We start from the raw sequence: 24,442 nt of genomic DNA, 5'->3' as shown, positions 1-24,442 counted from the left end.
CATGTTATAAGGGAAAATATTTAAATCTACACTACAACTAACCCAAACCTGAACTTTAGTGAAGAAGTTCGGGTTTGGGTCTGAATGCCACAGTCAGTTCTTTATCACGTGCGTGCAAAACACATTGCACCCGCGCGATAAAAACTGAACATCGGAACGCAATCGCAGTCAAAACTGACTGCAATTGCGTACCTACTCACACGATTTTCCCTGATCGCAGACGCAATGCATCCGGACCTAATCCGGACACGCTCGTCTGCAAGGGGCCTGCTGAGCTCAGACAAAGACATTGCAGCCTTCTCATTGGCCCACAAGCAAGAAAGGAGGTTACTGATGAAAAATTAATCTAGACTATACGCGAATATGAATATATAGCACTATATTCGAAATCTTTGCGAATTCTCGAAGTAATGATATTCACGATTAAAATTTGCGATACGAATATCCGGACACGCTCGTCTGCAAGGGGCTTTTGAGTCTGCTTGTCAAGCCTTGGAGCATGACAAGGGAAAATAGCTAAGCCAGATATCGATCCGCAGACAGCTGTTTTGGGGAATCAGTACTCCGCCTAAAATGTATATATGTGTGAAAAGGTAAATCAGGGGCGCTCAATTGCCCACTGGGAACAAAACTTCTGTCGTATCATATTTTTCACCCCATAAGACACAATTTTTCCCCCCCAAAAGTGGGGGGAAAATGCCCCAGCGTCTTATGAGGTGAATTCTAATGAGCACTTCCATTATGTAAGAGCTAATTAGTACCGGTGGACCGGGAAGCAGCGAAGGCTCTGTACTCACCGCTTCCTGGTCCTCAGCTGTCGGCTGTGCAGTGGCTGCGCACAGCGTGAGGGCACTCTGTGACCTCACGCTGTGCACGCCGGTTCACAGCACAGCTGACAGCAGGAGGAAGAAGATCGCGCTGGCAGTGAGGAGCTGCGGCGTCCGGAGCAGGAGAGGTAAGTGTTTTTTTTATTTTATCTAGCATGAGGCAATGATGATGAGAGGCAATGGAGGCTGATGAGAGGCAATGTGGGCTGATAAGAGGCATATGGGGGCTGATGAGAGGCATGGGGCTCTTATCTGAGGTCTGATTGGGGGTCATTCACATTGGGGTCTGAGCTGAGGTCTTTTTGGAGTCTTATTAACATTGGGGGTCTGATTGGGGCTGTCAGCTGAGGTCTGATTAACATTGGGGGTCTGATTGCTGGTCTGACCTGAGGTCTAATGAAAAATATTTTTTTCTTATTGTCCTCCTCTAAAGCCTAGGTGCGTCTTATAGGGCGGAAAAAAATACGGTATGTATAGTATGTACTGAAAATATTAACATTATGTAAATAATTGGTAATAGGATAACATTTTTCCCTGTTCTCATCTTAACATTAGTTTAAAATGACATCTAGATAATTCATTAGCTGGAGGCCCTGAGTGGGGATGAAATCAGCCAGTATAACCCAGTCTAGGAAAGATGGCTTAGACAGGGCAGAAGATGGATCACCATGAAAGCTAAAGAATGTGATACTGATAGTTAAACAAACCCAGCATGTATATTGACTCCTCCAGACTATACATTACCATTACCAAATGTCAAATATTTCCCTTGGCTTTAGATACCGTCTTAATTATTTTGCTACTGGTCAGATACAAGTTTTTTTTTATATTAACTTTCAAAGGGAGTACATTAGAAAGCTTACGTGGCATCACTCATGATGGCCTGAACAATATACACTGCCGTCAAAATAATATTGTTATAGTCTTCACTGTCACCACATTGCTGTGTTTGTCTTTGGATCAGTATGGAATCATATGATAAATGTATTCTGCCCTATTTTCTTCTAGTAACTTTCAGAGGCCATACATAAAATATAGCTGTTGGCCGAAACACTTCTGACAGCTATTCCTCCCAACTCCGCCATAAACATGCATATATTTGGGGAGAAGGGATAAGCTGCTGGAAGACTTCTGGATTTTATGGAAACGAAGGGACATCTGCCGCCAGGGGTGAGTTTAGAGACTTTCATATAGTTTAGATAGCTGGTCTATTCGTATCGCGAATATCATTACTTCGAGAATTCGCACAGATTTCGAATATAGTGCTATATATTCATATTCGCGAATATTCTAGATTAATTTTTCATCAGTAACCTCCCTTCTTGCTTGTGGGCCAATGAGAAGGCTGCAATGTCTTTGTCTGAGCTTAGCAACATCCCTAGCAACCAATAGGAAAGTTAATAGGAAAGTTGCCTACCCCTTACTATATAACAACCTCCCCAGCAGCCATTGTATGCTGTATTTTGCAGTTGTTAGAGAGACAGCAGTGTCATTGCTGTGCTCTGTGCTTTGCTGTGTCATTACATTAGATAGTTAGATAGCTTATATATAATACAGATAGTTAGTGGGAGATAGTCAGTGTAGGCTAGATAGTGATATAGTGTAGCTAATAGGTTATGCTGTCCATATATACATACATACATAGTGCTGTGATGTCACAAGTTCACAACAATACTTAGTGCACCAATCAGTAATATGTAGTCAGACCTGCCAAAATGTAAAGTTGCACGTATCGCGCCAAAATATATGCATTAATGCCGATTTGCGCAATCGCAAACTTATTAGAGCACTCTATCTGCATATAAAGCTATTGTGATGTTCTGCCGTGCCAACCATTTTCTCCAGTCTCAGGAAACTTCTAGCAGCTTGAAAAATGTAGCAACAGTGACCCACGCCTGTATTGCGCGCGCAATATGCGCATATTACATTGCCGATTTTCGCAATCAGGAAAATAATCGCGAATATATGACGAATATTCGCCAAATATCGTGAATTAGAATATTGCCCCTGCCGCTCATCGCTACATGTCATAAAGGGGTTAAATAATGTGCTTCTATTAGAGACTGGACAAGCCCCTTTTTAAAGGTATATTTACACAACGGATTTTGAAAATCCACCTACAAAATTCATCGTGTTCTTATACGCATTTTTTTAACCAGTATTTGTTCACTTCAAGACAAAACTGCTTTTTCAGGCAATGTTATTTGGCGTCAATAACTGTGCAGAAAAGGCATCAAAAATGCAGGGGCACAAAGGGAGCTGTTTTTTTATGCTTCCCACCCATTTTTTATGGGAGATTCAGCACGAATTCCACACAATAGGACATGCTGCTTCTTTTTCCCACGTTTCATTTTTCCACGTGGAAAAACAGCAAGCGTTGCTTCCCACTGAAATAACCGGGAGGCTGTTTTGAGGGGTTTTTTTGGAGCTGATTTTAAGGTGTAAAAGCTCAACCATGTTATAAGGGAAAATAATAATGATCGGGTCCCCATCCCGATCATCTCCTAGCAATCATGCATGAAAATTCCACCGCATCCGCACTTGCTTGCGGATGCTTGCGATTTTACTTAGCCCATTCACTTCTATGGGGCCTGCGTTGCGTGAAAAACGCACAAAATAAAGCATGCTGCGATTTTCACGCAGCGCACAAGTGATACGTGAAAATAACCGCTCATGTGCACAGCCCCATAGAAATGAATGGGTCTGGATTCACCTCACGCATTGCACCAGCGCGAAAATCTCGCCCATGTGAAAGAGGCCTAAGGAAACCATTGAAATAGCAGCCATGTAATATACAGTCAGGGCTGGCGTTGGTGGGAGGGGCAAACTGGGCAATTGCCCAGGGCCCCCATGGTCTAAGGGACCCTCTGCTTTAGTGCTGCTGTTCAGCTGAACATCCGTGGAAGCAAACAGGTGGACAGCTGAAAAGCTACATTTTACAATGCACTGTAAGGTACACATAACACAAGTCATTACCACAGTGCTGCTCTGCAAACTGACAGCTCTGGACACCAGTAACACTCTTCTACTGGAGCTGTAGGACCTGCAATGATATCACCTGCAGGAAGCGGAGCTCAGCAGAGAAGAGAGGGATGTAGGACCTGGGATGACCTCACCATCATGTCACCAGATCAGGAGGCGGGGCTATGCAGTAAAGTAATGAAGAAGAAGAAGAAGACCAGTGATGCATGGGAAGCAGTGAAGGATTCACTGTAAGTGCCAGGGAAGTGCTGGGAGTTGTAGTCCTCTCCTCTTATACCTCCTGTTATATAATATCAGAGTACATTACAAGATGAGGTATGAGGAGAGGACTAAAACTCCCAGCATGTTCAGCTTGTTATGTACAGTCCTGATCAAAAGTTTAAGACCACTTGAAAAATGGCAAAAAAATCATATTTAGCATGGCTGGATCTTAACAAGGTTCCAAGTAGAGCTTCAACATGCAACAAGAAGAAATGGGAGTGAGACAAAACATTTTTTGAGCATTCAATTTAACCTCTTCCAGACATAGGGCATACAGGTATGCCCTTATGTACCCGGTACCTGTACGCCCTGTGTATTATCGATCACCGCCGGCAGGCGGTGATCGGAACCTGATGCCATGCCTCAAATCATTGAGCAGGCACCTGGGGAAAATGCGCCGGGGGGTCCTGTGACCCCCCCATGTATGTGATCGCAGAAAACCGCAGGTCAATTCAGACCTGCGTTTTTCTGCCTTTCCGGGTTATTCGGGTCTCTGAGGACCCGATAACCCGGAACCATCACCATCCTGCGATCCTGAGTGGTGATGGTGACATCACCTCTCAGGATCGCTTCTGATTTGTTGGTGGGCGGGACGGCGGCAGATTCAAATGTTGCAAGCGCTCCTCTCCTCCTCCTTTTGTGTTCCAGAGCCGGAGGATAGAGGAGCTGCCTGCATGTCGTCGATCTGTGCCAGCATAACCCCATCTGTGCCCCCCAGGACCCGATCTGTGCCCCAGCATCCCCCATCCGAACAGCGGGTACTTATTGAAAGTATAGGGAAAGTTTGGGCTAGGCAGGGAAAATAAAGGGAAAGTTAGTTTGAAAAACTTTTATTGCATCACCCTAAGTAGGGTGTCTGGGGTCCACAGCACAGCTGTGTAACCCTAGACCCCCCATGTCTGCATTATTCAGATAATGCAGCCTGTTCCCCCCAAGGTGATCCTGCCTATGACCGTCTGTATAAGATACAGCCGGTCATCGATCATTTTGGGGACAAATTTGTACAGGCCTATGTACCTGGAAGGGAGGTCGCAGTTGATGAGTCTCTCATTGCGTTACAGGGGAGACTCATTTTCCGCCGGTATGTGCCCTCCAAGCGGGCGAGGTATGGCGTGAAGCTATACAAACTTTGTGAGAGTACCTCAGGGTACACTTACAAGTTTCGTATATACAAGGGGCGAGATTCCCGTATTCAACCCCCAGAATGTCCCCCCACTCTGGGTGTTAGCGGGAAACTTGTGTGGGACCTTATGCACCCACTGCTAAATAAGGGTTACCACCTTTACATGGATAACTTTTATACCAGTATCCCCTTGTTCCAGTCCCTTGCTGCCAGATCCACGTCCGCTTGTGGGACTGTGCGGAAAAATCAACGCGGCCTCCCTGCCCATCCCCTCCAGGTACCTATCCCCAGGGGTGCGACCCGTGCCCTTACCAGTGAAAACCTGTTGCTGGTCAGGTATAAGGACAAGAGGGATGTCCTTGTACTGTCCCCAATTCATGGTAACGGCATCACCCCTGTCCCTGTGCAAGGTACCACGGCAACGGTCCTCAAACCCGATTGTATCGTCGACTACAATCGGTATATGGGAGGAGTTGATCTCTCTGATCAAGTCCTCAAGCCATATAACGCCATGCGCAAAACCCGGGCATGGTACAAAAAAGTTGCAGTCTACTTTGTGCAGGTTGCCTTGTACAACTCTTTTGTACTATACAGAAGCGCTGGCAGCACAGGAACATTCCTCTAATTCTATGAGGCAGTCCTCAAGGCCCTGATCTTTTCGGACCGGGAAAGAGCAGGCCGGAGTACCTCGGAAACTGGAGGCGCCCGGATCGTCCCTGGCCAACACTTTCCAGGTGTGGTCCCCCATATTGGAAAGAAGGGACGAACCCCAAAAAAGTGCAGAGTGGGAGGAGGGGGATACGGAAGGACACCACTACTCAGTGTGACACGTGCCCCGATCATCCGGGCCTCTGCATTGACGGTTGCTTCAGGGAGTATCACACCTCCATGGAGTACTAAATTTATATCCCAATTTAGCACTGACATCGGATAAAAAAAAACTGGTTCTCAGACTTGAGACACCTAAAAAAACTAAAATGATAAAAAAAAAGTATAGCAGTTAGGTATTGTTGCGTCGGTAATAATCTCCTCTATAAAAATACCCCATGACCTAACCCCCCAGATTAATACGGTCCAAAAAAAGAAAAAAACGGTGCAAAAAAATAACTTTTTTGTCACCTTACCCAACAAAATTTTTAATAGCAAGCGATCAAAAAGTCCTATAGCCCCCAAAATAGTGCCAATAAAACCGTCCTCTCATCTCGCAAAAAATGAGCCCCTACATAAGATAATCGGCTAAAAAACGAAAAAAAATTACTCTTAGACTTTAGAGATACAAAAAAATTTTTTTGTATTAAAAAGGATAATATAGTCTAAAACATAAATAATTGTAAAAAAATGTAGACTTATTAGGTATCGCTGCGTCCATAAGAATCTCCTCTATAAAAATACCCCATGACCTAACCCCCCAGATTAACACGGTAATAAAAAAAAAAAACTGTGCCAAAACAGCTATTTTTGACACTTTTCCATTTCAATCCATTTTTTCCCCGGTAACAAAGCAAGGGTTAACAACCAAACAAAACTTCATATTTATTACCCTGATATTGCAGTTTACAAAAACGCCACATTTGTGCTCGTAAACTGCTGTATCACTAAAACGCAGGGCGCAAAAGGAAAGGACCGACATGGTTTCTGGAAGGCCGATTTTTATGGCCTTTTTTATTGACACCATGTCCCTTTTGAAGCCCCCCTGATGCACCCCTAGATTGTTTTCTCATGACACATTGTACTTCATGATAGTCATAAATTTACAAAAAAATTTGAAACATTCGCAATTTTCGAAATTTCAATTTCTCTGCTTTTAAAATAGAAAGGGATACCTCATAAAATATTTATTACACAACATTCCCCATATGTCTACATTATGTTGGCATCATTTTGGAAATGTCAATTTATTTTTTGGGGACGTTAGAAGGCTTAATCATTTGATTTGTGTCAATTGTCATTATCTCATATAACACAACAAAATTAGTAAAAATCTCATGTTTAAAAAAAAAAGGCTTCAAAGTTTAGAAGCAATTCTTAAAATTTTTAAGAAAATTTCCAAAACCCACTTTTTAAGGACCAGTTCAGGTCTGAAGTCACTTTGTGGAGCTACATAGTGGAAACCCCCCATAAATGACCCCATCTAAGAAACTACACCCCTCAAGGTATTCAAAACTGATTTTACAAACTTTATTAACCCTTTAGGTGTTCCTCAACAGTTAATGGCAAATGGAGATGAAATTTCTGAATTTCAATTTTTGGTAACCTTGCCTCACAAAAATGTAATATAGAGCAACCAAAAATCATATGTACCCTAAAAATAATCCCAACAAAACCGCCACCTTATCCCGTAGTTTCCAAAATGGGGTAACTTTTAGGGAGTTTCTACTCCAGGGGTGCATCAGGGGGGTTAAAACAGGACACGGTGTAAATAAACCGGTCCATAAAAATCAGCCCTCCAAAAACCAAACGGCGCACCTTTCACTCTACACCCCGCTGTGTGGCCTTACAGTGATGTACGGCCACATATGGGGTGTTTCTGTAAACGGCAGAGTCAGGGCAATAAAGATACAGTCTTGTTTGGCTGGTTACCCTTGCTTTGTTAGTGGAAAAATGGGTTAAAATGGAAAATGTGGCAAAAAAATGAAATTTTCTAATTTCATCCCCATTTGCCAATAACTCTTGTGCAACACCTGAAGGGTTAACGACGTTTGTAAAATCAGTTTTGAATACCTTGAGGGGTGTAGTTTCTTAGATGGGGTCACTTTTAGGGAGTTTCTACTCCAGGGGTGCATCAGGGGGGTTGAAACAGGACACGGTGTAAATAAACCGGTCCATAAAAATCAGCCCTCCAAAAACCAAACGGCGCACCTTTCACTCTACGCCCCGCTGTGTGGCCGTACAGTAGTGTACGGCCACATATGGGGTGTTTCTGTAAACGGCAGAGTCAAGGCAATAAGGATACAGTCTTGTTTGGCGGTTAACCCTTGCTTTGTTAGTGGAAAAAATGGGTTAAAATGGAAAATGTGGCAAAAAAAAGAAATTTTCTAATTTCATCCCCGTTTGCCAATAACTCTTGTGCAACACCTAAAGGGTTAACAAAGTTTGCAAAATTAGTTTTGAATACCTTGAAGGGTGTAGTTTCTAGAATGGGTGGTTTCTATTATATAAGCCTCACAAAGTAACTTCAGACCTGAACTGGTCCCTAAAAATTGGGTTTTTGAAAATTTCTGAAAAATTTCAAGATTTGCTTCCAAACTTCTAAGCCTTGTAACATCCCCAAAATATAAAATATTATTCCCAAAATGATGCAAACATGAAGTAGACATATGAGTAATGTAAAGTAATAACTATGTTTGGAGGTATTACTATGTATTATAGAAGTAGAGAAATTGAAACTTGGAAATTAGAATTTTTTTTCAAATTTTGGGTAAATTGGGTATTTTTTTAAGGAGTTAAATGGGTTGTCCGAGTTATGAAAAAAAATAATATAGCACAGAAAATCTGATATATGACTGAGCTAAGCAAGTTTTATGCAATTTTTTTTTTATATTTCCTCATTTCCCTAGTTCTTTTCTGGCCTTTTGTTTACATGCAATAAAAACAATCTCTGCCCCTCCCCCTGCGCTGCTATGGGAGTGAATACAGGTGCTGACCTGAGTGACATGTCTGCCTGCTGGGAGACTCTGCAGCATGTTGTATGTGTAGAACTACAAGTCCCAGCTGTATAATGACACTGCTAAGGCAGTGAATACAAGAGCTGCCCTGCGTGACATGTCTGCCTGCTGGGAGACTCTGCAGCATGTTGTATGTGTAGAACTACAAGTCCCAGCTGTATAATGACACTGCTAAGGCAGTGAATACAAGAGCTGCCCTGAGTGACATGTCTGCCTGATGGGAGACTCTGCATCATGTTGTATGTGTAGAACTACAAGTCCAAGCTGTATAATGACACTGCTAAGGCAGTGAATACAAGAGCTGCCCTGAGTGACATGTCTGCCTGCTGGGAGACTCTGCAGCATGTTGTATGTGTAGGACTACAAGTCCCATCCGTATAATGACACTGCTAAGGGAGTGGATACAAGAGCTGCCCTGAGTGCTGGGAGACTTTGCAGCATGTATGTGTAGGACTACATGTCCCATCTGTATAATGACACTGCTAATACACACAGGATTTCCCCCCTACCTTCTTGTGCAATGCTCTCTCTAGTATATCAACTCCAGTGCCCAGCATTATCTCTTCACTGCCTGCAAAGCTGTGCAGCTGAAGGGGTTAAGAATCCTAGCAGAGAGTAGACAGCAGTGAAGGGGGCGTGGCCAGCACAGTGACAGGCTTGTAAACGACCTTTATCAGAGCAGGGAGAGAAGCTGAGATCACAGGTCATGTGACCCTCAGTGAAATCTGAGAAACCAGCCACTGGAGATAAAGTGAGTGAATTGGAAAGCTGTTACATTTGCTTAGTTAGGAGCATAGAAAGAACAAAAAAATAACTCGGATAACCCCTTTAATGAAAACAACGAATAAACTGAAACAGGCTGTTTTTCAGCTGATCAAAAGTTTAGGACCACACCTCCCAAAAAAAACTAAACCCCCCAAAACAGAAATCCAACTTCCAAACATGAACTCAGTAATGAGTAGCTCTGCCATTATTGTTTATCACTTCAAAAATTTGTTTCTGCATGCTTGATGCAAGCGTTTCCATGAGGTGAGTGGGAACATTTCTCCAAGTGGTGAAGACGGCCGCACGAAGGCCATCTACTGTCTGGAACTGTTGTCCATTTTTGTAAACTTCCCTTGCCATCCATCCCCAAAGGTTCTCAATTCAATTTAGATCAGGGGAACACGCAGGATGGGCCAAAAGAGTGATGTTATTCTCCTGGAAGAAGTCCCTTGTCCTGCGGGCATTGTGTACTGTAGAGTTGTCCTGTTGGAAAACCCAGTCGTTACCACACAGACGAGGGCCTTCAGTCATGAGAAATGCTCTCTGCAACATCTGGACATAGCCAGCGGCCGTTTGATGCCCCTGCACTTCCTGAAGCTCCATTGTTCCACTGAAGGAAAAAGCACCCCAGACCATTATGGCGCCCCTCCACTGTGGCGCGTGGAAAACATCTCAGATGGGATCTGCTTGTCATGCCAGTAACGTTGGAAACCATCAGGACCATCAAGGAAAAAAACATTCTCATCAGAGAATAAAACTTTCTTCCACCTTTTAATGTCCCATGTTTGGTGCTCTCTTGCAAAGTCCAAACAAGCAGTTCTGTGGCGTTCAAGGAGACGAGGTCTTTGAAGATGCTGTCTGATGGTTATGGGGCTGCAGTCAGCATCAGTAAGGGCCTTAATTTAGGTTGAGGATCGTCGAGTGTCTTGACGGACAGCCAACTGGATCCTCCGGTTCAGTGCTGATGACATTTTTTGGGGTCTTCCACTTGACTTTTTTGTTCCATAACCCTCAGGATCATTTAAGAAATTCCAAATGACTGTCTTACTGCGTCCCACCTCAGCAGCGATGGCACGCTGTGAGAGACCCTGCTTATGCAGTTCCACAACCCGACCATGTTCAAAAAGGGAGAGTTTTTTTGCCTTTGCCATCACAACGTGTGACTACCTGACAGAAAATGACAATAAATCCACATCTTTGCACAGATTTGGCCTTTTAAAGGCATTTGGTCATAAAATCTGGATCAGCTGAAAAACAGCCTGTTTCAGTTTAATCGTTATTTTTAATTAATTGAATGCTCAAAAAATGTTTTGTCTCACTCCCATTTCTTCTTGTTGCATGTTGAAGCTCTACTTGGAACCTTGTTAAGATCCAACAATGTAAAATATGATTTTTTGCCATTTTTCAAGTGGTCTTAAACTTTTGATCAGGACTGTAATATCAGAGTACATTACAGGAGGAGGTATAACAGGAGAGGACTACAACTCTCAACATGTCCAGGCCATTATTATGTAATATCGGGTTACATTACAACACCCTGGATATGCTGGGTGTTGTAGTCCCATCCTCTTATACATCCCCCTGTAATGTGCTCTGATATTAAATAATAATGGCTTAGACATGCTGGGAGTTATAGTCCTCTCCTGTTATACCTCCTGCAGTAATGTGCTCTGAATTGGGGCTGGAACAATGGATAGGGGAGGGTAGTCATCTGCCTAGGGCGCCACTTCGCTACCCATAAAGGGGGGCGCAATCATGGCGGTCCAACTTCACAAGCCTCAGGCCGCTAGGCCTCAAGCCTGTGAGGCATTAGAACAGAGCACGAAGTCGCAATGACATCACTGCAACCTCCTGCACTGGGTCTCGCATGATGACATGATTACGTGAGACCCGGAGCAGGAGTGGTGATGTCATTGGGACCGCATGCATCAGGACGCAGCAACACAAGCCACAGATAAAACTGTGGTCTGCATCGCAGACAGCGGCGGGGAAAATGGGAGTGAGGTGTTTATTTTTTTATACTAAATGTCCTCACTGCTGGGGGCACCGGGGATGGGGGAAGGAGATCATTATATATACCTGGCACTACTGGGGAGGAATGGAGGAGCATTATATACTGGCACTACGAGGGAACATTATATATATACTGGCACTACTGGGGAGGAATGGAGGAGCATTATATACCTGGCACCACGGGGGAACATTATATACTGGCACTATGGGGGAAAATGATATATATACTGCCACTATGGGGGGAGCATTATATATTGGAACTAGTGGGAAGCACTACAGGGGGACATTATGGCTATATTATTACTACTAGGGTACTGTAGGGGCACCTGGCACCCCATGCCGATCAACTGTTTGAGGAGACAGCGGGCGCTGTGTGCACGTGCCGTCTCCCTTCTCTCTTCCTGCTCACCACTGTATGTCTATGGGACAGCAGCCGTGAACAGCACGCGCCGTCTTCTCAAACAGCTGATCGGTGTCGGGGTGTCAGGTGTCGGACTGTGTTTATAGCACATTATTACAAGATTTGGGGCCCCACTTTTGATTATGCCCAGGGCCACATTTTGTCTTAAAACGGCCCTAAGTACGGTCATACTAAATTTGGTGGGATGAAAGCTACTCTTTGCAGTGGCTTTAATCTCTGGCTAATAGGGGACACCTCTTCTGAACGTATAGAAGGGGGAATACAGCCTAAAGGTGAAATCCTTTTGTTACACATGTGAGTTTGACTTTTGGTCTCTTCTCAGATTACCTGGAAGGCCCTTAGCGCCGTATTCCTTCACTGCTAGGCAGATCATGACCGCCAGTTAATGTCTTTCGTTCCAATTCATTAATGTTATGAAGTTGACAAACCCATGATGGTGGTGAAGGAGAAAACATGATGAATGACACATTGACAGATGAAGCAGTAACATAAATTATGATGTGTCAATATCAGGAAACCATAAGAAGCATTTGAAGTGACATACCAGAAAGCACTGTCAGCTGTGCGCTACAGGTCACTGAGCCATAGTCATTTCTTGCTGTGCACATGAACACGCCAGCATCTTCTGGGAACGTCTCTGCAATCACCAGTGTACAGATCTCCTCTAGAATACATGAAAAAAAAAAACAGATGTTAAAGCCATTCTCTTGAATTAGTGCTTTATGAGTACCACAATGAGGTATCAGGTAAATTGACCCAAACGTGCACTCTAATACATGTTAGTAGACAGACTAGTCAGACTAGATAGAAGAAACATTCTACTATACAAAATAGAGAAATAATTTATACATTTCAGGGTTAGCTGGCTGCCTTTTCCATTAACAACGCCATCCTTTTAAGATTTCGCTGACTAATACACTTTATTTCTGTCTTCAAATTAACTTTCCTGGCATACCGAGATGCAGAACAGCCCTATAAATAATTACAGTCATATTATATGCTCATTTCCTCAATTTTATACTATATACCGGCTCTAGCGGCATTTTCCACTTTTCATTACTCTAAATGAGTCAGTTTTCATTCTCCTATAGACAGAAACGCAGGTACAAGGCAGTTGTAGTTCTTGTATTCTGCCCTCTGTGTAGTAGGTGATGTCTTTGCCTTTAGGTCGAATGTTTCCTATAGTGTTAAGCGAATCGAAGTCAAACAAATTGATTTCGAGTCTCAGGAATAATTAGATTCGCTGTGAAGCTGAATTCCCTGGCACTTCATGGTAACTAATACATTTTCCCTGAAACGGTGGAGCGCTGGCCAGGCGAGATATCATGCGGTGTCTTGAATTAAGATGGCAGTGATGGCCTCTACATTAACAGATAGATAAGGTGAGTATTTTTTCATTCTTTTTTATTTTTACCCTGATTGACTAACGCAGCATCTGAGTGGTTGAATGACTGGGGGCAGCATGGTCGCTGTTCCCTGTCATTGTGCCCGCTACATACAAAGAAATGTGCTTTTTGATAAAGTCACCAATTGAATTTCTTTGTGAAATTTATCAAAGCTGCAAATCAACTTTTTCACAACTTCGCTCATCTCTAGTTTCCAACCCTAGCTGAGAGAACCCTTTCTACACAATTACACTCAATTGCTATAATATTCACATTGAGATAGCTGAGTTACATGTAGCGTTAAGGTCAAGATGTGGTATCAGTTACTGCTGACTCAACCAAGCCTTGCCAGCAGTGAGCAAACAAGGACAACCTGCAAACTTTCCAAAGGCAGTGAACATGTCAGCCAAGATAAGTAGAAAGGCAGTAGTTCACATTCAGTAACCCACTAAGTCCACAATATCTAAAAAATAAGCACACATTTTGGGGGATATTGAGGACAATCTCTATGTAGATGACATGATGGTTTCACAGTGGTTAGTGGTACTGCCTGACCTTGCCGAAATTATAGTTCTATCATCTAACATCTTGATCTGGTGATGGCTTTGAGAAGACCAACACTGGGGTTGATGCCTATTGCAATTTTATATACATGTGCTAACTGGAAATATTCCCCACTTGTGGCTTTACAAAATATACCCAATTTCACAGTTGTTACTGTGAATAGTGTCTGAGGGTACTTAGGTAAGAACACCTATGACATGTTTCTCTTACATCATGTGGTGACCAAAAGACCTACACCTGTATGACATGATCATACAGGTGAAATGATATCTCCAGCTTCATTCTGAGGGTCTATGGCAGTCCTAGACTGCCCCTACAAGATATGTCATCCTATGTCTGGCCTAATAACCAACTACATCCCTAAAATACATTTGTGGCTTGATCACATTGAAATGTGTAACCACATAATGATTGCCATTGCCAATAGTTCAATAGCTCGGAATAATACAAGTAGATATGGTTTAAACATTATAATAAAGATCTTCCCCATTTATCTAATAAAACTGCTTTTCTTTTCGCTTGTCACTAAAGAAGACAATGCACGGCAGAAATCTGATAGGCCCTGTTTCTAGACAGCTGAGTAATGGGTAGAAGCAGTAACAGCTGGCCAATGATTCATTATTCTTCCCTTAGAACCTCTGCTTTGGAGAGTTGTGTCAAAAGAAGCATAAAAGAGACCAGATCAGGTAATATGACAACTGGGATGTTAGCCTTAAACAACTGGACTGTTTATTAAGTCACAAAACAGTCTGTGATACGGTGCGATTTCCGTCTAGACAGAACGAGTGGAGAATACATTAGCCAGAGGAGAAAATGCTGCTGTTACTTGGGATCCCCGGGCTCTGTGTATGTGCGGGCGTGTGGAGACACTTCTAAGGACAGCACAGTAAACTATGAGTTACCGTCTGTGAGGAAATCACTCCCTCAGGCAACAATAACATGGCTTTATGAATGAGCTGCTAACATTTGGTGTAACCTCTTATGTATGACACATACATGTTCTCGATGAGTACCCGTGGAAAAATGTATGATCCTCATTATGTACAAGTCATTCATTCTAATTCATGGATATCCATTCATGTCAGGTATCTATAAGCATACTATAATGTGTGGCGATGTGAACTGTAAAATGCATGGGAAAGTCCTGGATGGGGGGTATATCTCTCCCAGGTTCCTCAACTGGCTGAGGTGGGTGAAATCCAGAATTACGCTGGCTTCCCTAAATATAGTTGTTGGAGCTATTTTCTTTATGTATTCAGGGCTGGATTTTACTTGGATTGGGATGGTAGGTTTTGGCAGTGGGACCTCCCAATCCACCCCCCTAGTCCGGGCAGGTTTTTCCCTAGCAGGAAGGTGATCGCAGGTGAGGCCTGCTGTAATCAGGCCGGCATAAAGCACCTCCCAGGGTGTCAGTCTGAGGAGGGAGACTGTTTTGTGAAGCAGAGGTTCTACTGGGAGGACTACTGGGCCACATTCCCCAAAAGGTACTGGAATTGCCACAGCCTGGAGGCTACTGTATTGAGGTTGGCTGAGGAAAGCCACATATGATGTCCATGTGTGAACTGTGCGCTACGAGTGAGGTAGGGACGTATTTTGTTTAGGTAGCGCCTAGACGGGCAGGAGTTTATTTGTATGTTTTTCTTTATGCCGTGTGCCACTATAAATAAACAATTTGGACATGAAAATCCGTTGTCTAGTGAGATATCTGTGAGTGTGACCCCCTGAAAAGAGACAATCCCTTACATATGTAATAAAAAATATATATTTTTGTTAGCTGTTTGTATGTTTTCATGGAATCCTGTAATATGTGTTATTACATGGCCCATTTTGCTATTATCACTGATTATTGATCCTATTGAAAGTGGACAAGATTGTAAAAAAAAAAGAAAATGTATATACGGTAAGTGGCTTCTAAATATAATTACTTTATAGAAAGGGTATGCTTACACTTCCGTGTAAGTGATCTGGCAGGTTGTTCAGGTAGAGAACAGTCTGCCGGAGATCACCAGATCCGGCCTAGCCGGATACTGTCATTTACCGCCAGACCTTATTCGCTATAATAGGATCAGGCTGCCTTCTGGCGAAATGCCAGCTTTCGGATGGACAAAAACATTGCATGCAACGCCAGATCCCATTATAGTCAATGGAGTCTGTCGGTGAACAGCAGTATTCAGCTGGGCCAGATCCGGTGAACTCCAATAAGGTTGTTCACTGCCAGAACAGCCTGTTGGATCCAGTAAACGGAGGTGTGAACCTACCCTAACACATCTCCAGCTTCTTTGACAAAATCAAAAAATGTTGTCCAATTTTATTAATTTTGTATGTAGAGACAGTGAACAGCATTCTAATATCTTTGCTGTCATACTGTGCTGGCCATAGACATTGGTTTGCTGGGGAAAGCAGATATTTTTGGAGCCCATTCTCACTAGGTTATAGGTTAAAGTGAGTTTTTTTGGGCCATAGATTTTCAAATTTCTATAATCTAATTGAGTTCAGCCATATTCATTCCATTGTAGGATGGTCCTGTTTCCCCAAATGAGTGTTGAATAACATAGTAATGTCCAGAAAAGTGACCCCTTCATTAAAGGGGTATTCCCATCTCAGACAAAGGGGGCATATCGCTTCACTGAGAACGGAACGGGGAAGATGGTGGCCCGAGGACCCCGGGTTTTCCGGGGTCCAGCCACCGCCAAGCGCTTTCCCTATATAAGTGAATGGGAGCACACTGCGCTTGCGCGGCCACCGCTCACATTAATTTTTATGGGGATGGCGGAAATAGCTGAGCCAGCGCTCGCCTATTTTCAGTAGTCCCATAGAAATGAACAGAGGGTGGCTGTGCATTCCGCACTGCACCCTCCACAACTTTCAGGGATCTGTTCTCGATGTAGCGATATGCTCAAATTTTCTGAGATGTGAATACCCCTTTAAGTTTAATATTATATGCCTTCCCGACTTTAAATACAGTAATCAGAATAAATCACTGGACCAACAACCTATCTTCACCATTCTAGTGCATCTACTGTAACTTGTAGTATTATATCTTTTAACAAAGGCATCAGGGCCATTCCTGAAATGTTCAATGAATCAACCATCACATCATTTTGGGGCATTATTCACAAAAGTACAATACACCTTGACATATATAGGTACTTATTCTGTTGGATAGTCACTGTTTTCTTGTAATTAAAGGGGTTGTCCAAGTTAAATAAAAAGGTCGTAAAATAACAAAAAAATTTACATGCTTTTTCTCCCTTGCTTCTTCCAGTACTGTGCTTCAGTGCTCCTCACTGATATTTTTTTCCTGGCTTCAGCACTGATGTTCCGTGTACACTGTTTATCACTGTAGAAAGTCACTGGTCTCAGCAGTGATGTCCTGTAAACTACTGAGGCTAGTGATAGGCTGCAGTTATGATGTCCCATATACTATTGAGGCTAGCAGGGGTGTAGCTAAAGGTTCATGGACCCTGGTGCAAGAGTTCAGCTTGGGCCTCCCTTCCCTCAGTGCTTTGTGACCAGGGGAAGGGAATCACATAGCCTACATGCTGCCTGAGGCAAAAACTGAAACGGCATCCCCCATGCCAAATTCTTGATCTAACTCCTTCCCTCCAGCCAGAGGTTTAACTTGACCAGCGTGCACTTTCTATAATACCTATGCCTTCATATGTAGCATAAGGGTCTTTGGGCTCCCTCAGGCTCCTGGGCCTAGTAGTGACTGCCACCTCTGCACCCCCTATAGCTACACCCCTGGAGGCCAGTGATTGGCTGCAATGATGATGTCCCATGCACACAGGTAACCATGCACCCAATCACAGGCTTTAGTAGTATACAGGTAGTCACTGCTGAGGCCAGTGATTGGCTGCAATGATGATGTCCCATGTACACAGGTAACAATGCACCCAATCACTGGCTTTAGTAGTATACGGGAAGTCACTGCTGAGGCCAGTGATTGGCTGCAATGATGATGTCCCATGCACACAGGTAACCATGCACCCAATCACAGGCTTTAGTAGTATACGGGAAGTCACTGCTGAGGCCAGTGATTGGCTGCATGGTAACCTAAATGCACATAATATCATTGCTGCAGCCAGGAAGATGACAGCAGCAGGAGGCCCAGAGCACAGTGCTGGAAGTGGTTCGGAGAAAATGGGTAAGTATTGATTCTTTTATTATTTTACCACATTTACAGGGGCTGCCCAAGTTTATGTTTAACATGAACAAGCAACCCCTTTAACCAAATCAGTTGACATTTATTGCAACAACGTAATAATTGCAGATTTTATGCTTTCTGTCATGATTTCTAGCAAAATCTAAAGTGCCAAAAGGTGCACAAAACGTCAGTGACAATGATAATTCTGGAAAAAGCACAGGGCAGAAACGTGTTATATACCCCAACCCATCAATCCACAAGTAGCTTTGAACAATCAGTGGACACAAAGCTCATACTAATAGGACACTTATTTGGATCAATAGCAAACAGACATTGCTGTCCACACTTGATCAGACAGGCTTGTAAGTCACCCATACATCATCCACCTGCATCAACAGCAGTCCGTGGAGCAGCATGTCATATGGGTGCTTGGCCTGAAAGGTCAAATGCCAGGTTATTTCAATCTGACCACCCACATGAGTATCCAAGGAAAACAGCCATGCTGTTGATTGAGGTGATGAGCTGGACAGATGAATCGTGTAGTCTACTCATTCTATACAAGCAGAGATAAGCCTCAAGGACTCTCACAAGATTTAAACTTAGATTCACTTTCCAGGTGCAGTTGAATTTGCTAACCTGCCTAATAGCTGTGGGTTCTCTCCTGGTCTGGATTCCCACCTGATCTGGAGTAGCAAAAACATTTCTACAGGATCTTTTTTTAAATTTTTTTATCACATATAGTGCATTTGTAGATCCTAGTTTCGCCCATGTGAGCATTTCTAATTGACACGATCCCTGCATTAGTCATTATTTTTGCCGCTGAGCTTTATTTTGTGGGATTTGCACAGACAGATGCTCTGACCATCATGTGAACCAGTCAAAGAAGTGCAAGTTGATGGGGGTTCATTATTACTTTTATTTTCACTATACTAATGCATGTAACCCCCAATTTTCATACACCATACACAGCATGGGATTCAGCCAGTTCCCTCCCGTTTTCCTGATCCAGTTGATTACAACTGGATTGGAGAACCGTATTTCCAGTTGAGTCCCGATCTGGTGCTGTTCTGAGATGTTCGCTTTCATTGCTTTGCGCGACGCTGATAGTTTAGCTCCTTAGTTGGGTGTTATGTGTGTGTAGTGTATATATGGTATATTTATGTATGTGTATCTTGTATATGGTGTATTTATGTGTACGTGTTGCATATATATGGTGTATGTATATGTAAACATGTGTCGTGACGCTGCGTGTCTGCCGTTGAGTAGGGAATCTGTTGTTAAAAATTTGAATCCCATCTCTGACCATATATTATGTTGGAAGCCCGTCCCATATTTACATGTTTGAATGCACAGGGTGACAGAGTTTTTCAGGAATGTCCTGAAAGTACAGAGGGGGCGCCAAGGAGCCAATAAAAATGGAAATGGAAAGTAGTTAATATGCTAAGTGATTATGAGTAATCAGGAGTAATAGAGGATTAAAATGTGAATTAAAATTCAAATTAAAAGCATAAATCAATAACATACACGAGTATGTATCTGTATCTTGTTCAGTAAATGAACATATTCTCCATGTAATACTATAGCATAGCACTTACTTCACCGTGGAGGAGGGTACAGGATAAAGCTCAAGACAACTATACCACCACCTCCCCTGCCGAGGTCTCTTGTCAAGATGTGTCAAAACCTTCCTGGTCCCCAAACCGGGGACCAGGGGCTCCGAGATACAGTGGAAGTCTTTATTAATTCAGCTCAATGCGTTTCGGGATAATTCCCTTTTTCAAGAGCATACACATGAAACAGGTATAACAAACTTATATAGGAAGACAGGGACACATGGTCTGACGTCATCCTATAAGGGGGAGTGGTCCCTTCTGATGTCACTTCCTGGTGACAATTGCATTCAATGAGATCCATAAAATATACTGATGTCAGTGTTAATTCATTTAATGACCCTATTGGGATGTCCGATGCGTTCCACTGTGGAACGCATCAGTAAGAAAAGGGACAGGGTGTGAGGAGCGGAGATCCATATGGGCTGGTGTGTTGACAAAGTTTGGAACAATGGCCGATGCGTTCTAGGATGAAACGCATCGGGCACTTCGTCTATATTAATAGGAAAATGCGTTCCAGAGTGGAATGCATCTGTTAATATGGCTATAGGAAGATACATTTTTTGGGGAAGGAAACGTCTGTAGGAGATATAAATAAATGAATATGGTGGGGGTGAATGAAATATAAATCTGATGATATAAACTGTAAGTGTAATGATATAAAGATGTAAGCATAATAGTATAAAAATTGCCAAATTGCAAAAAATAAAAATGCATATAGTTGTGTTGAATGAGTCTATAGTAGTGATTATTAATTATTATTGGAGAATATGTTCATTTACTGAACAAGATACAGATACATACTTGTGTATGTTATTGATTTTAATCCTCTATTGCTCCTGATTACTCATAGTCACTTAGCATATTAACTACTTTCCATTTTCATTTTTATTGGCTCCTTGGTGCCCCTCGGTACTTTCAGGACATTCCTGAAAAACTCTGTCAACCTCTGCATTCAAATTCGCTTAACAGTTCACGATTGTGTACCGACTTTTTTTTCTGGTTTGGGTTGCTGCCGCACTTGTATATATTTTATATTATAATATATTATATACTTCATTCACAGCTTTCATCTCTAAAATACCACCCCTAGGTGTTAATCCCCTGGCACCTTACATTCCCTCCCTTTTCCTCTTCCCTTTTCCCAATTGTATTTTTTCTCCTACCTGGATATCGATTTAGTCAACTCCTTTTAACTTTCTTTTCCCATTTTTACATGGGGAGACATGCTGCAGTCAAACAGGAATTTATATGCCTGCATAACATCCAATCAGCTGACAAATGAACATTTACTCATTTACTCAAAACTCGTTTTTTTGCCAAATTATTGTCCCATGTAAACAGGCTTTTACATGGACTGACTTTACAGCAATTATTGAGAATGAACCATTAATTCCCGATAATTGCCGGCTCATCAGAAGAGGTGAAAGATGCATGTACTGTACATGCCGCAATTATCTCCTTCGTATGGGGACGAATGATTGCTATGGCTGATCCCCATACAGATACATTGTTACAAAGGATGATCTGCGGGCTGCGACCCAGAAAGTATTTTTGGTGCAGATGAAATGAGCTTTTGGTTGTTTGACAGATGATCGACAGCACCTTTACGCAATTGGGAGGGAGAATTCATTTCTATGGGGCCGCACGATGTGCAGCCGGACCTGGAAATGCTGACCCTCACTTCCGCGGCTGTATTTCCGTTCCCAAGAAGAATTGGCATATTCTATTAGTGCCGGCAATGTGCGGTTCGCGGATCCGCAAAACACACTACGGACAGGTGAATGGACCCTTATAGTTATAGTGCCTATTAAATTATGTAAATGTGAATCAATAAAATGAAAAATTTATAATTTATAATCTAACAATTAACCGAGCAATAACTATTAATTCCTTCTAGATTATGTATACTAATTAAAGGGGTTGTCCGGGTTCAGAGCAGCCCCCAGTGATATTAAATGCTTCGATGCTCTCCTTTGCCCTGGGGAAATGCTTTTTTGGAGATCCGGTGACCAGTCTGTCCATGGAGAAAGCTAGGAGGAGGCTTCCGCCTAGCAGTGAGCTAGGAGATGTCACCAACACTAATGGGTGGGCTTTAGCGCTGCCGTAGCCTGTAAAACAGCTAGGGCAGTGCTAAAGCCCGGCCATCAGTGCCAGCGACATCACCTGCAACACTGCTAGGTGGAAGCCTCTGCCTAGCAGTGTAAAATTGTAAGAAAAAAAGCCCTTGGTCTGCACGATCCAGTGCAGGGCAAGGGAGAACATTGGAGCATGGAATTCTCCGATGCTTATATCAGAGGGGCTGCCTGGGTGCAAATGGGGATATGTCCGAGTTCAACTCTTAACCTGGACAACCCCTTTAATGTAAAATACACTAAATCAAACCAAGGGCAATATCTGTCTTTGTCTGTTCTCCATGTATTTGTGTAGGTTTCCACCTCTGGGTTCTCTGGTTTCCACTCACACTACAAAAACATACTGATAGGTATGTGTCTGACAATTTACATTGTGAGCCCCATTGACAACAGGGACTGATATGAGTGATGACAAACAGCAAAGTGTTGGTGCTATATAAACAACAGAAATGCATTCTGAAAATGATGAATTGCTTACCAGGTTCAGATGCACAGCGTGGCTCTGTTGGATGGAAATAGAAACATGAATTAATAATGTTTTAAGATTTTCTAAAATATTTATTATGTCAAGAATGATGAAAAAGCATGACAAGGATTAGGCTACTTTCACACTAGCGTTTTAGTTTTCCGGTATTGAGATCCATCATAGGGGCTCAATACCGGAAAAAACGCTTCAGTTTTGTCCCCATTCATTGTCAATGGGGACAAAACTGAACAGAATGGAATGCTCCAAAATGCATTCCGTTCCGTTTAGTTGCGTTCCCATACTGGAGAGCAAACCGCAACATGTTGTAGTTTGCTTTCTGTCCTGGGATGTGGAGCTATTTCTGACACCATAGATAACGGATCCGTCCCCCATTGACTTTCAATGATGTTTACAACGGATAAGTCTTGGCAATGTTAAAGATAATACAACTGGATCTATTCATAATGGATGCAGATGGAAGCGTTTTTGCTGGATCCGACATGCTAGTGTGGAAGTAGCCTTAGCCACAATGCAGAAATGGTTTTGATAAGAATGCCTGCAGAAAACAGTTTTTATCCAAAGAAGAGCTCCGGGGGATATTGGTTCTCATTGAGGAGATCCAGCTGATGTATGGGGTCTGTACTAAGAAAACAGTCACTCTAGTGCCACCTGTCAATGTCTGACCAATAAGAGAACCTTGAAACATGACTAGGAATACTCGTTGTTTCGGGGTTATTGCCGCTCATCATTGCAGAGCGGGGTACTGGTTGGCTTAGTGCCTTTGATGCAGCTTTGATAATTACTGGTTCTCAGAGGAGGTCCAGTTGTGTATGTGTTATCTAAAGGGAATTAAATGTCATATAGGAAATTTCTCTCTACACAGAATCATTTCTACCATTCCCTAGCAGCTTAGGCAGGGTGCTGAATCTTCTTAAGGTCCTGTATGGAGACTTAGTGGAAATACTCCATGGGAAATGAATATGCAGAGGTATCTCCCGAGAAAGAGAACAATGTCGCCTGGGAAACCTTAGTTCTCTTTCTTGGGAGATACCTCTTTACATACCATTTCCTAGCAATGGTATTTAGGGGACACATTACAGTTAACAGGTGATGGCTATAGTTTTCATGTAAAAGAGTCCACATTCAGTTCCTTCTGAAATCTAGCATATCTCACGAGCATGCACATACATAGAGAATATGCTTCTAATAACAAATGGTTAACTACTTTCCTGTCTGCTTGTTAGAGACCTGTAATACAATGTGTAACCTCCCAACCTCTCCAGGAGCAAAGAGATTAGAGAGCAGAACAATGAGTTCCTGATGAGTTTGTTCTTTCGGCATACATATACAGGATAATAATGTGTGAATGGAAATGATATATGAAGTCCTCGGGGACCACAAGAGCTTAGCACTTTCCTGCTTCGGAAGCAAACACTAATATTCTGTAAGTTGATGTAACTGCAGTCTGAAAAGTAACAGCCATAGAGAAACTCAGTCTAATCGGCGTTCAAATCATTTTGAAATGAAAAGTGATAACATGACTTATAGTATGTTCACACAGGGCGAACACTAAACAGAAAAAATGTTTTTTTTTTTTGTGAATCTGTGACAAGATTTGTAACAAACCCGCTGCAAAGTGTCGTTTTGTTGCACATTTTGCTGCGTATTTCACACTGTTTATTGCAAAGCGTGAAATCAGTGCAACATAAAATGACATTCTGTAGATTTAAAATGCACAGCAAAGGCCAAGCTCTGAACAGGTTCCATATGGATTTTTCCCACAAACTGTGGATTTGTTAAAATCTCATCCATTTTGCTGCTACTTTGAAACCCAAAGTTTTGTGACATGCCAAAAAGACATGCCATAAAACACTGAGAGGTCAGCAGACTACTATACAACCTTATAATAGATTATCTTTGGTCCTAAACTATCTATTCAGAAGCCCAAAAGTAATATTAAAACCTAAAACGTTATTCATCTGACTGTACAAGATATGATATGGTGATATGATACAGTGGTTCACTTGATTCTTTCAGTATTGACCATGCTAAACTGCTGACAGCATTAGGTAGGGGCT

At 42.6% G+C, this 24,442-nt stretch overlaps 1 protein-coding gene across 3 annotated transcripts in view; it reads right to left on the bottom strand.

Annotated features, from left to right (window-relative positions):
- PALLD (palladin, cytoskeletal associated protein) overlaps positions 1-24,442 on the bottom strand; it is a 328,505-nt gene that overhangs the window by 127,133 nt on the left and 176,930 nt on the right. For all 3 annotated transcript variants that reach the window (XM_044297022.1, XM_044297030.1, XM_044297039.1), the window contains 2 exons: positions 22,377-22,400; positions 12,602-12,721 (listed from right to left, as the gene is read on the bottom strand). In XM_044297022.1, the coding sequence (XP_044152957.1) occupies positions 12,602-12,721; positions 22,377-22,400 (144 nt within the window). The remainder of the gene's footprint in view (positions 1-12,601; positions 12,722-22,376; positions 22,401-24,442) is intronic.

Source organism: Bufo gargarizans, chromosome 1 (assembly GCF_014858855.1).
Source record: "Bufo gargarizans isolate SCDJY-AF-19 chromosome 1, ASM1485885v1, whole genome shotgun sequence".
Classification (NCBI taxonomy): domain Eukaryota; kingdom Metazoa; phylum Chordata; class Amphibia; order Anura; family Bufonidae; genus Bufo; species Bufo gargarizans.
This window is presented reverse-complemented; position numbering and strand designations above follow the sequence as displayed.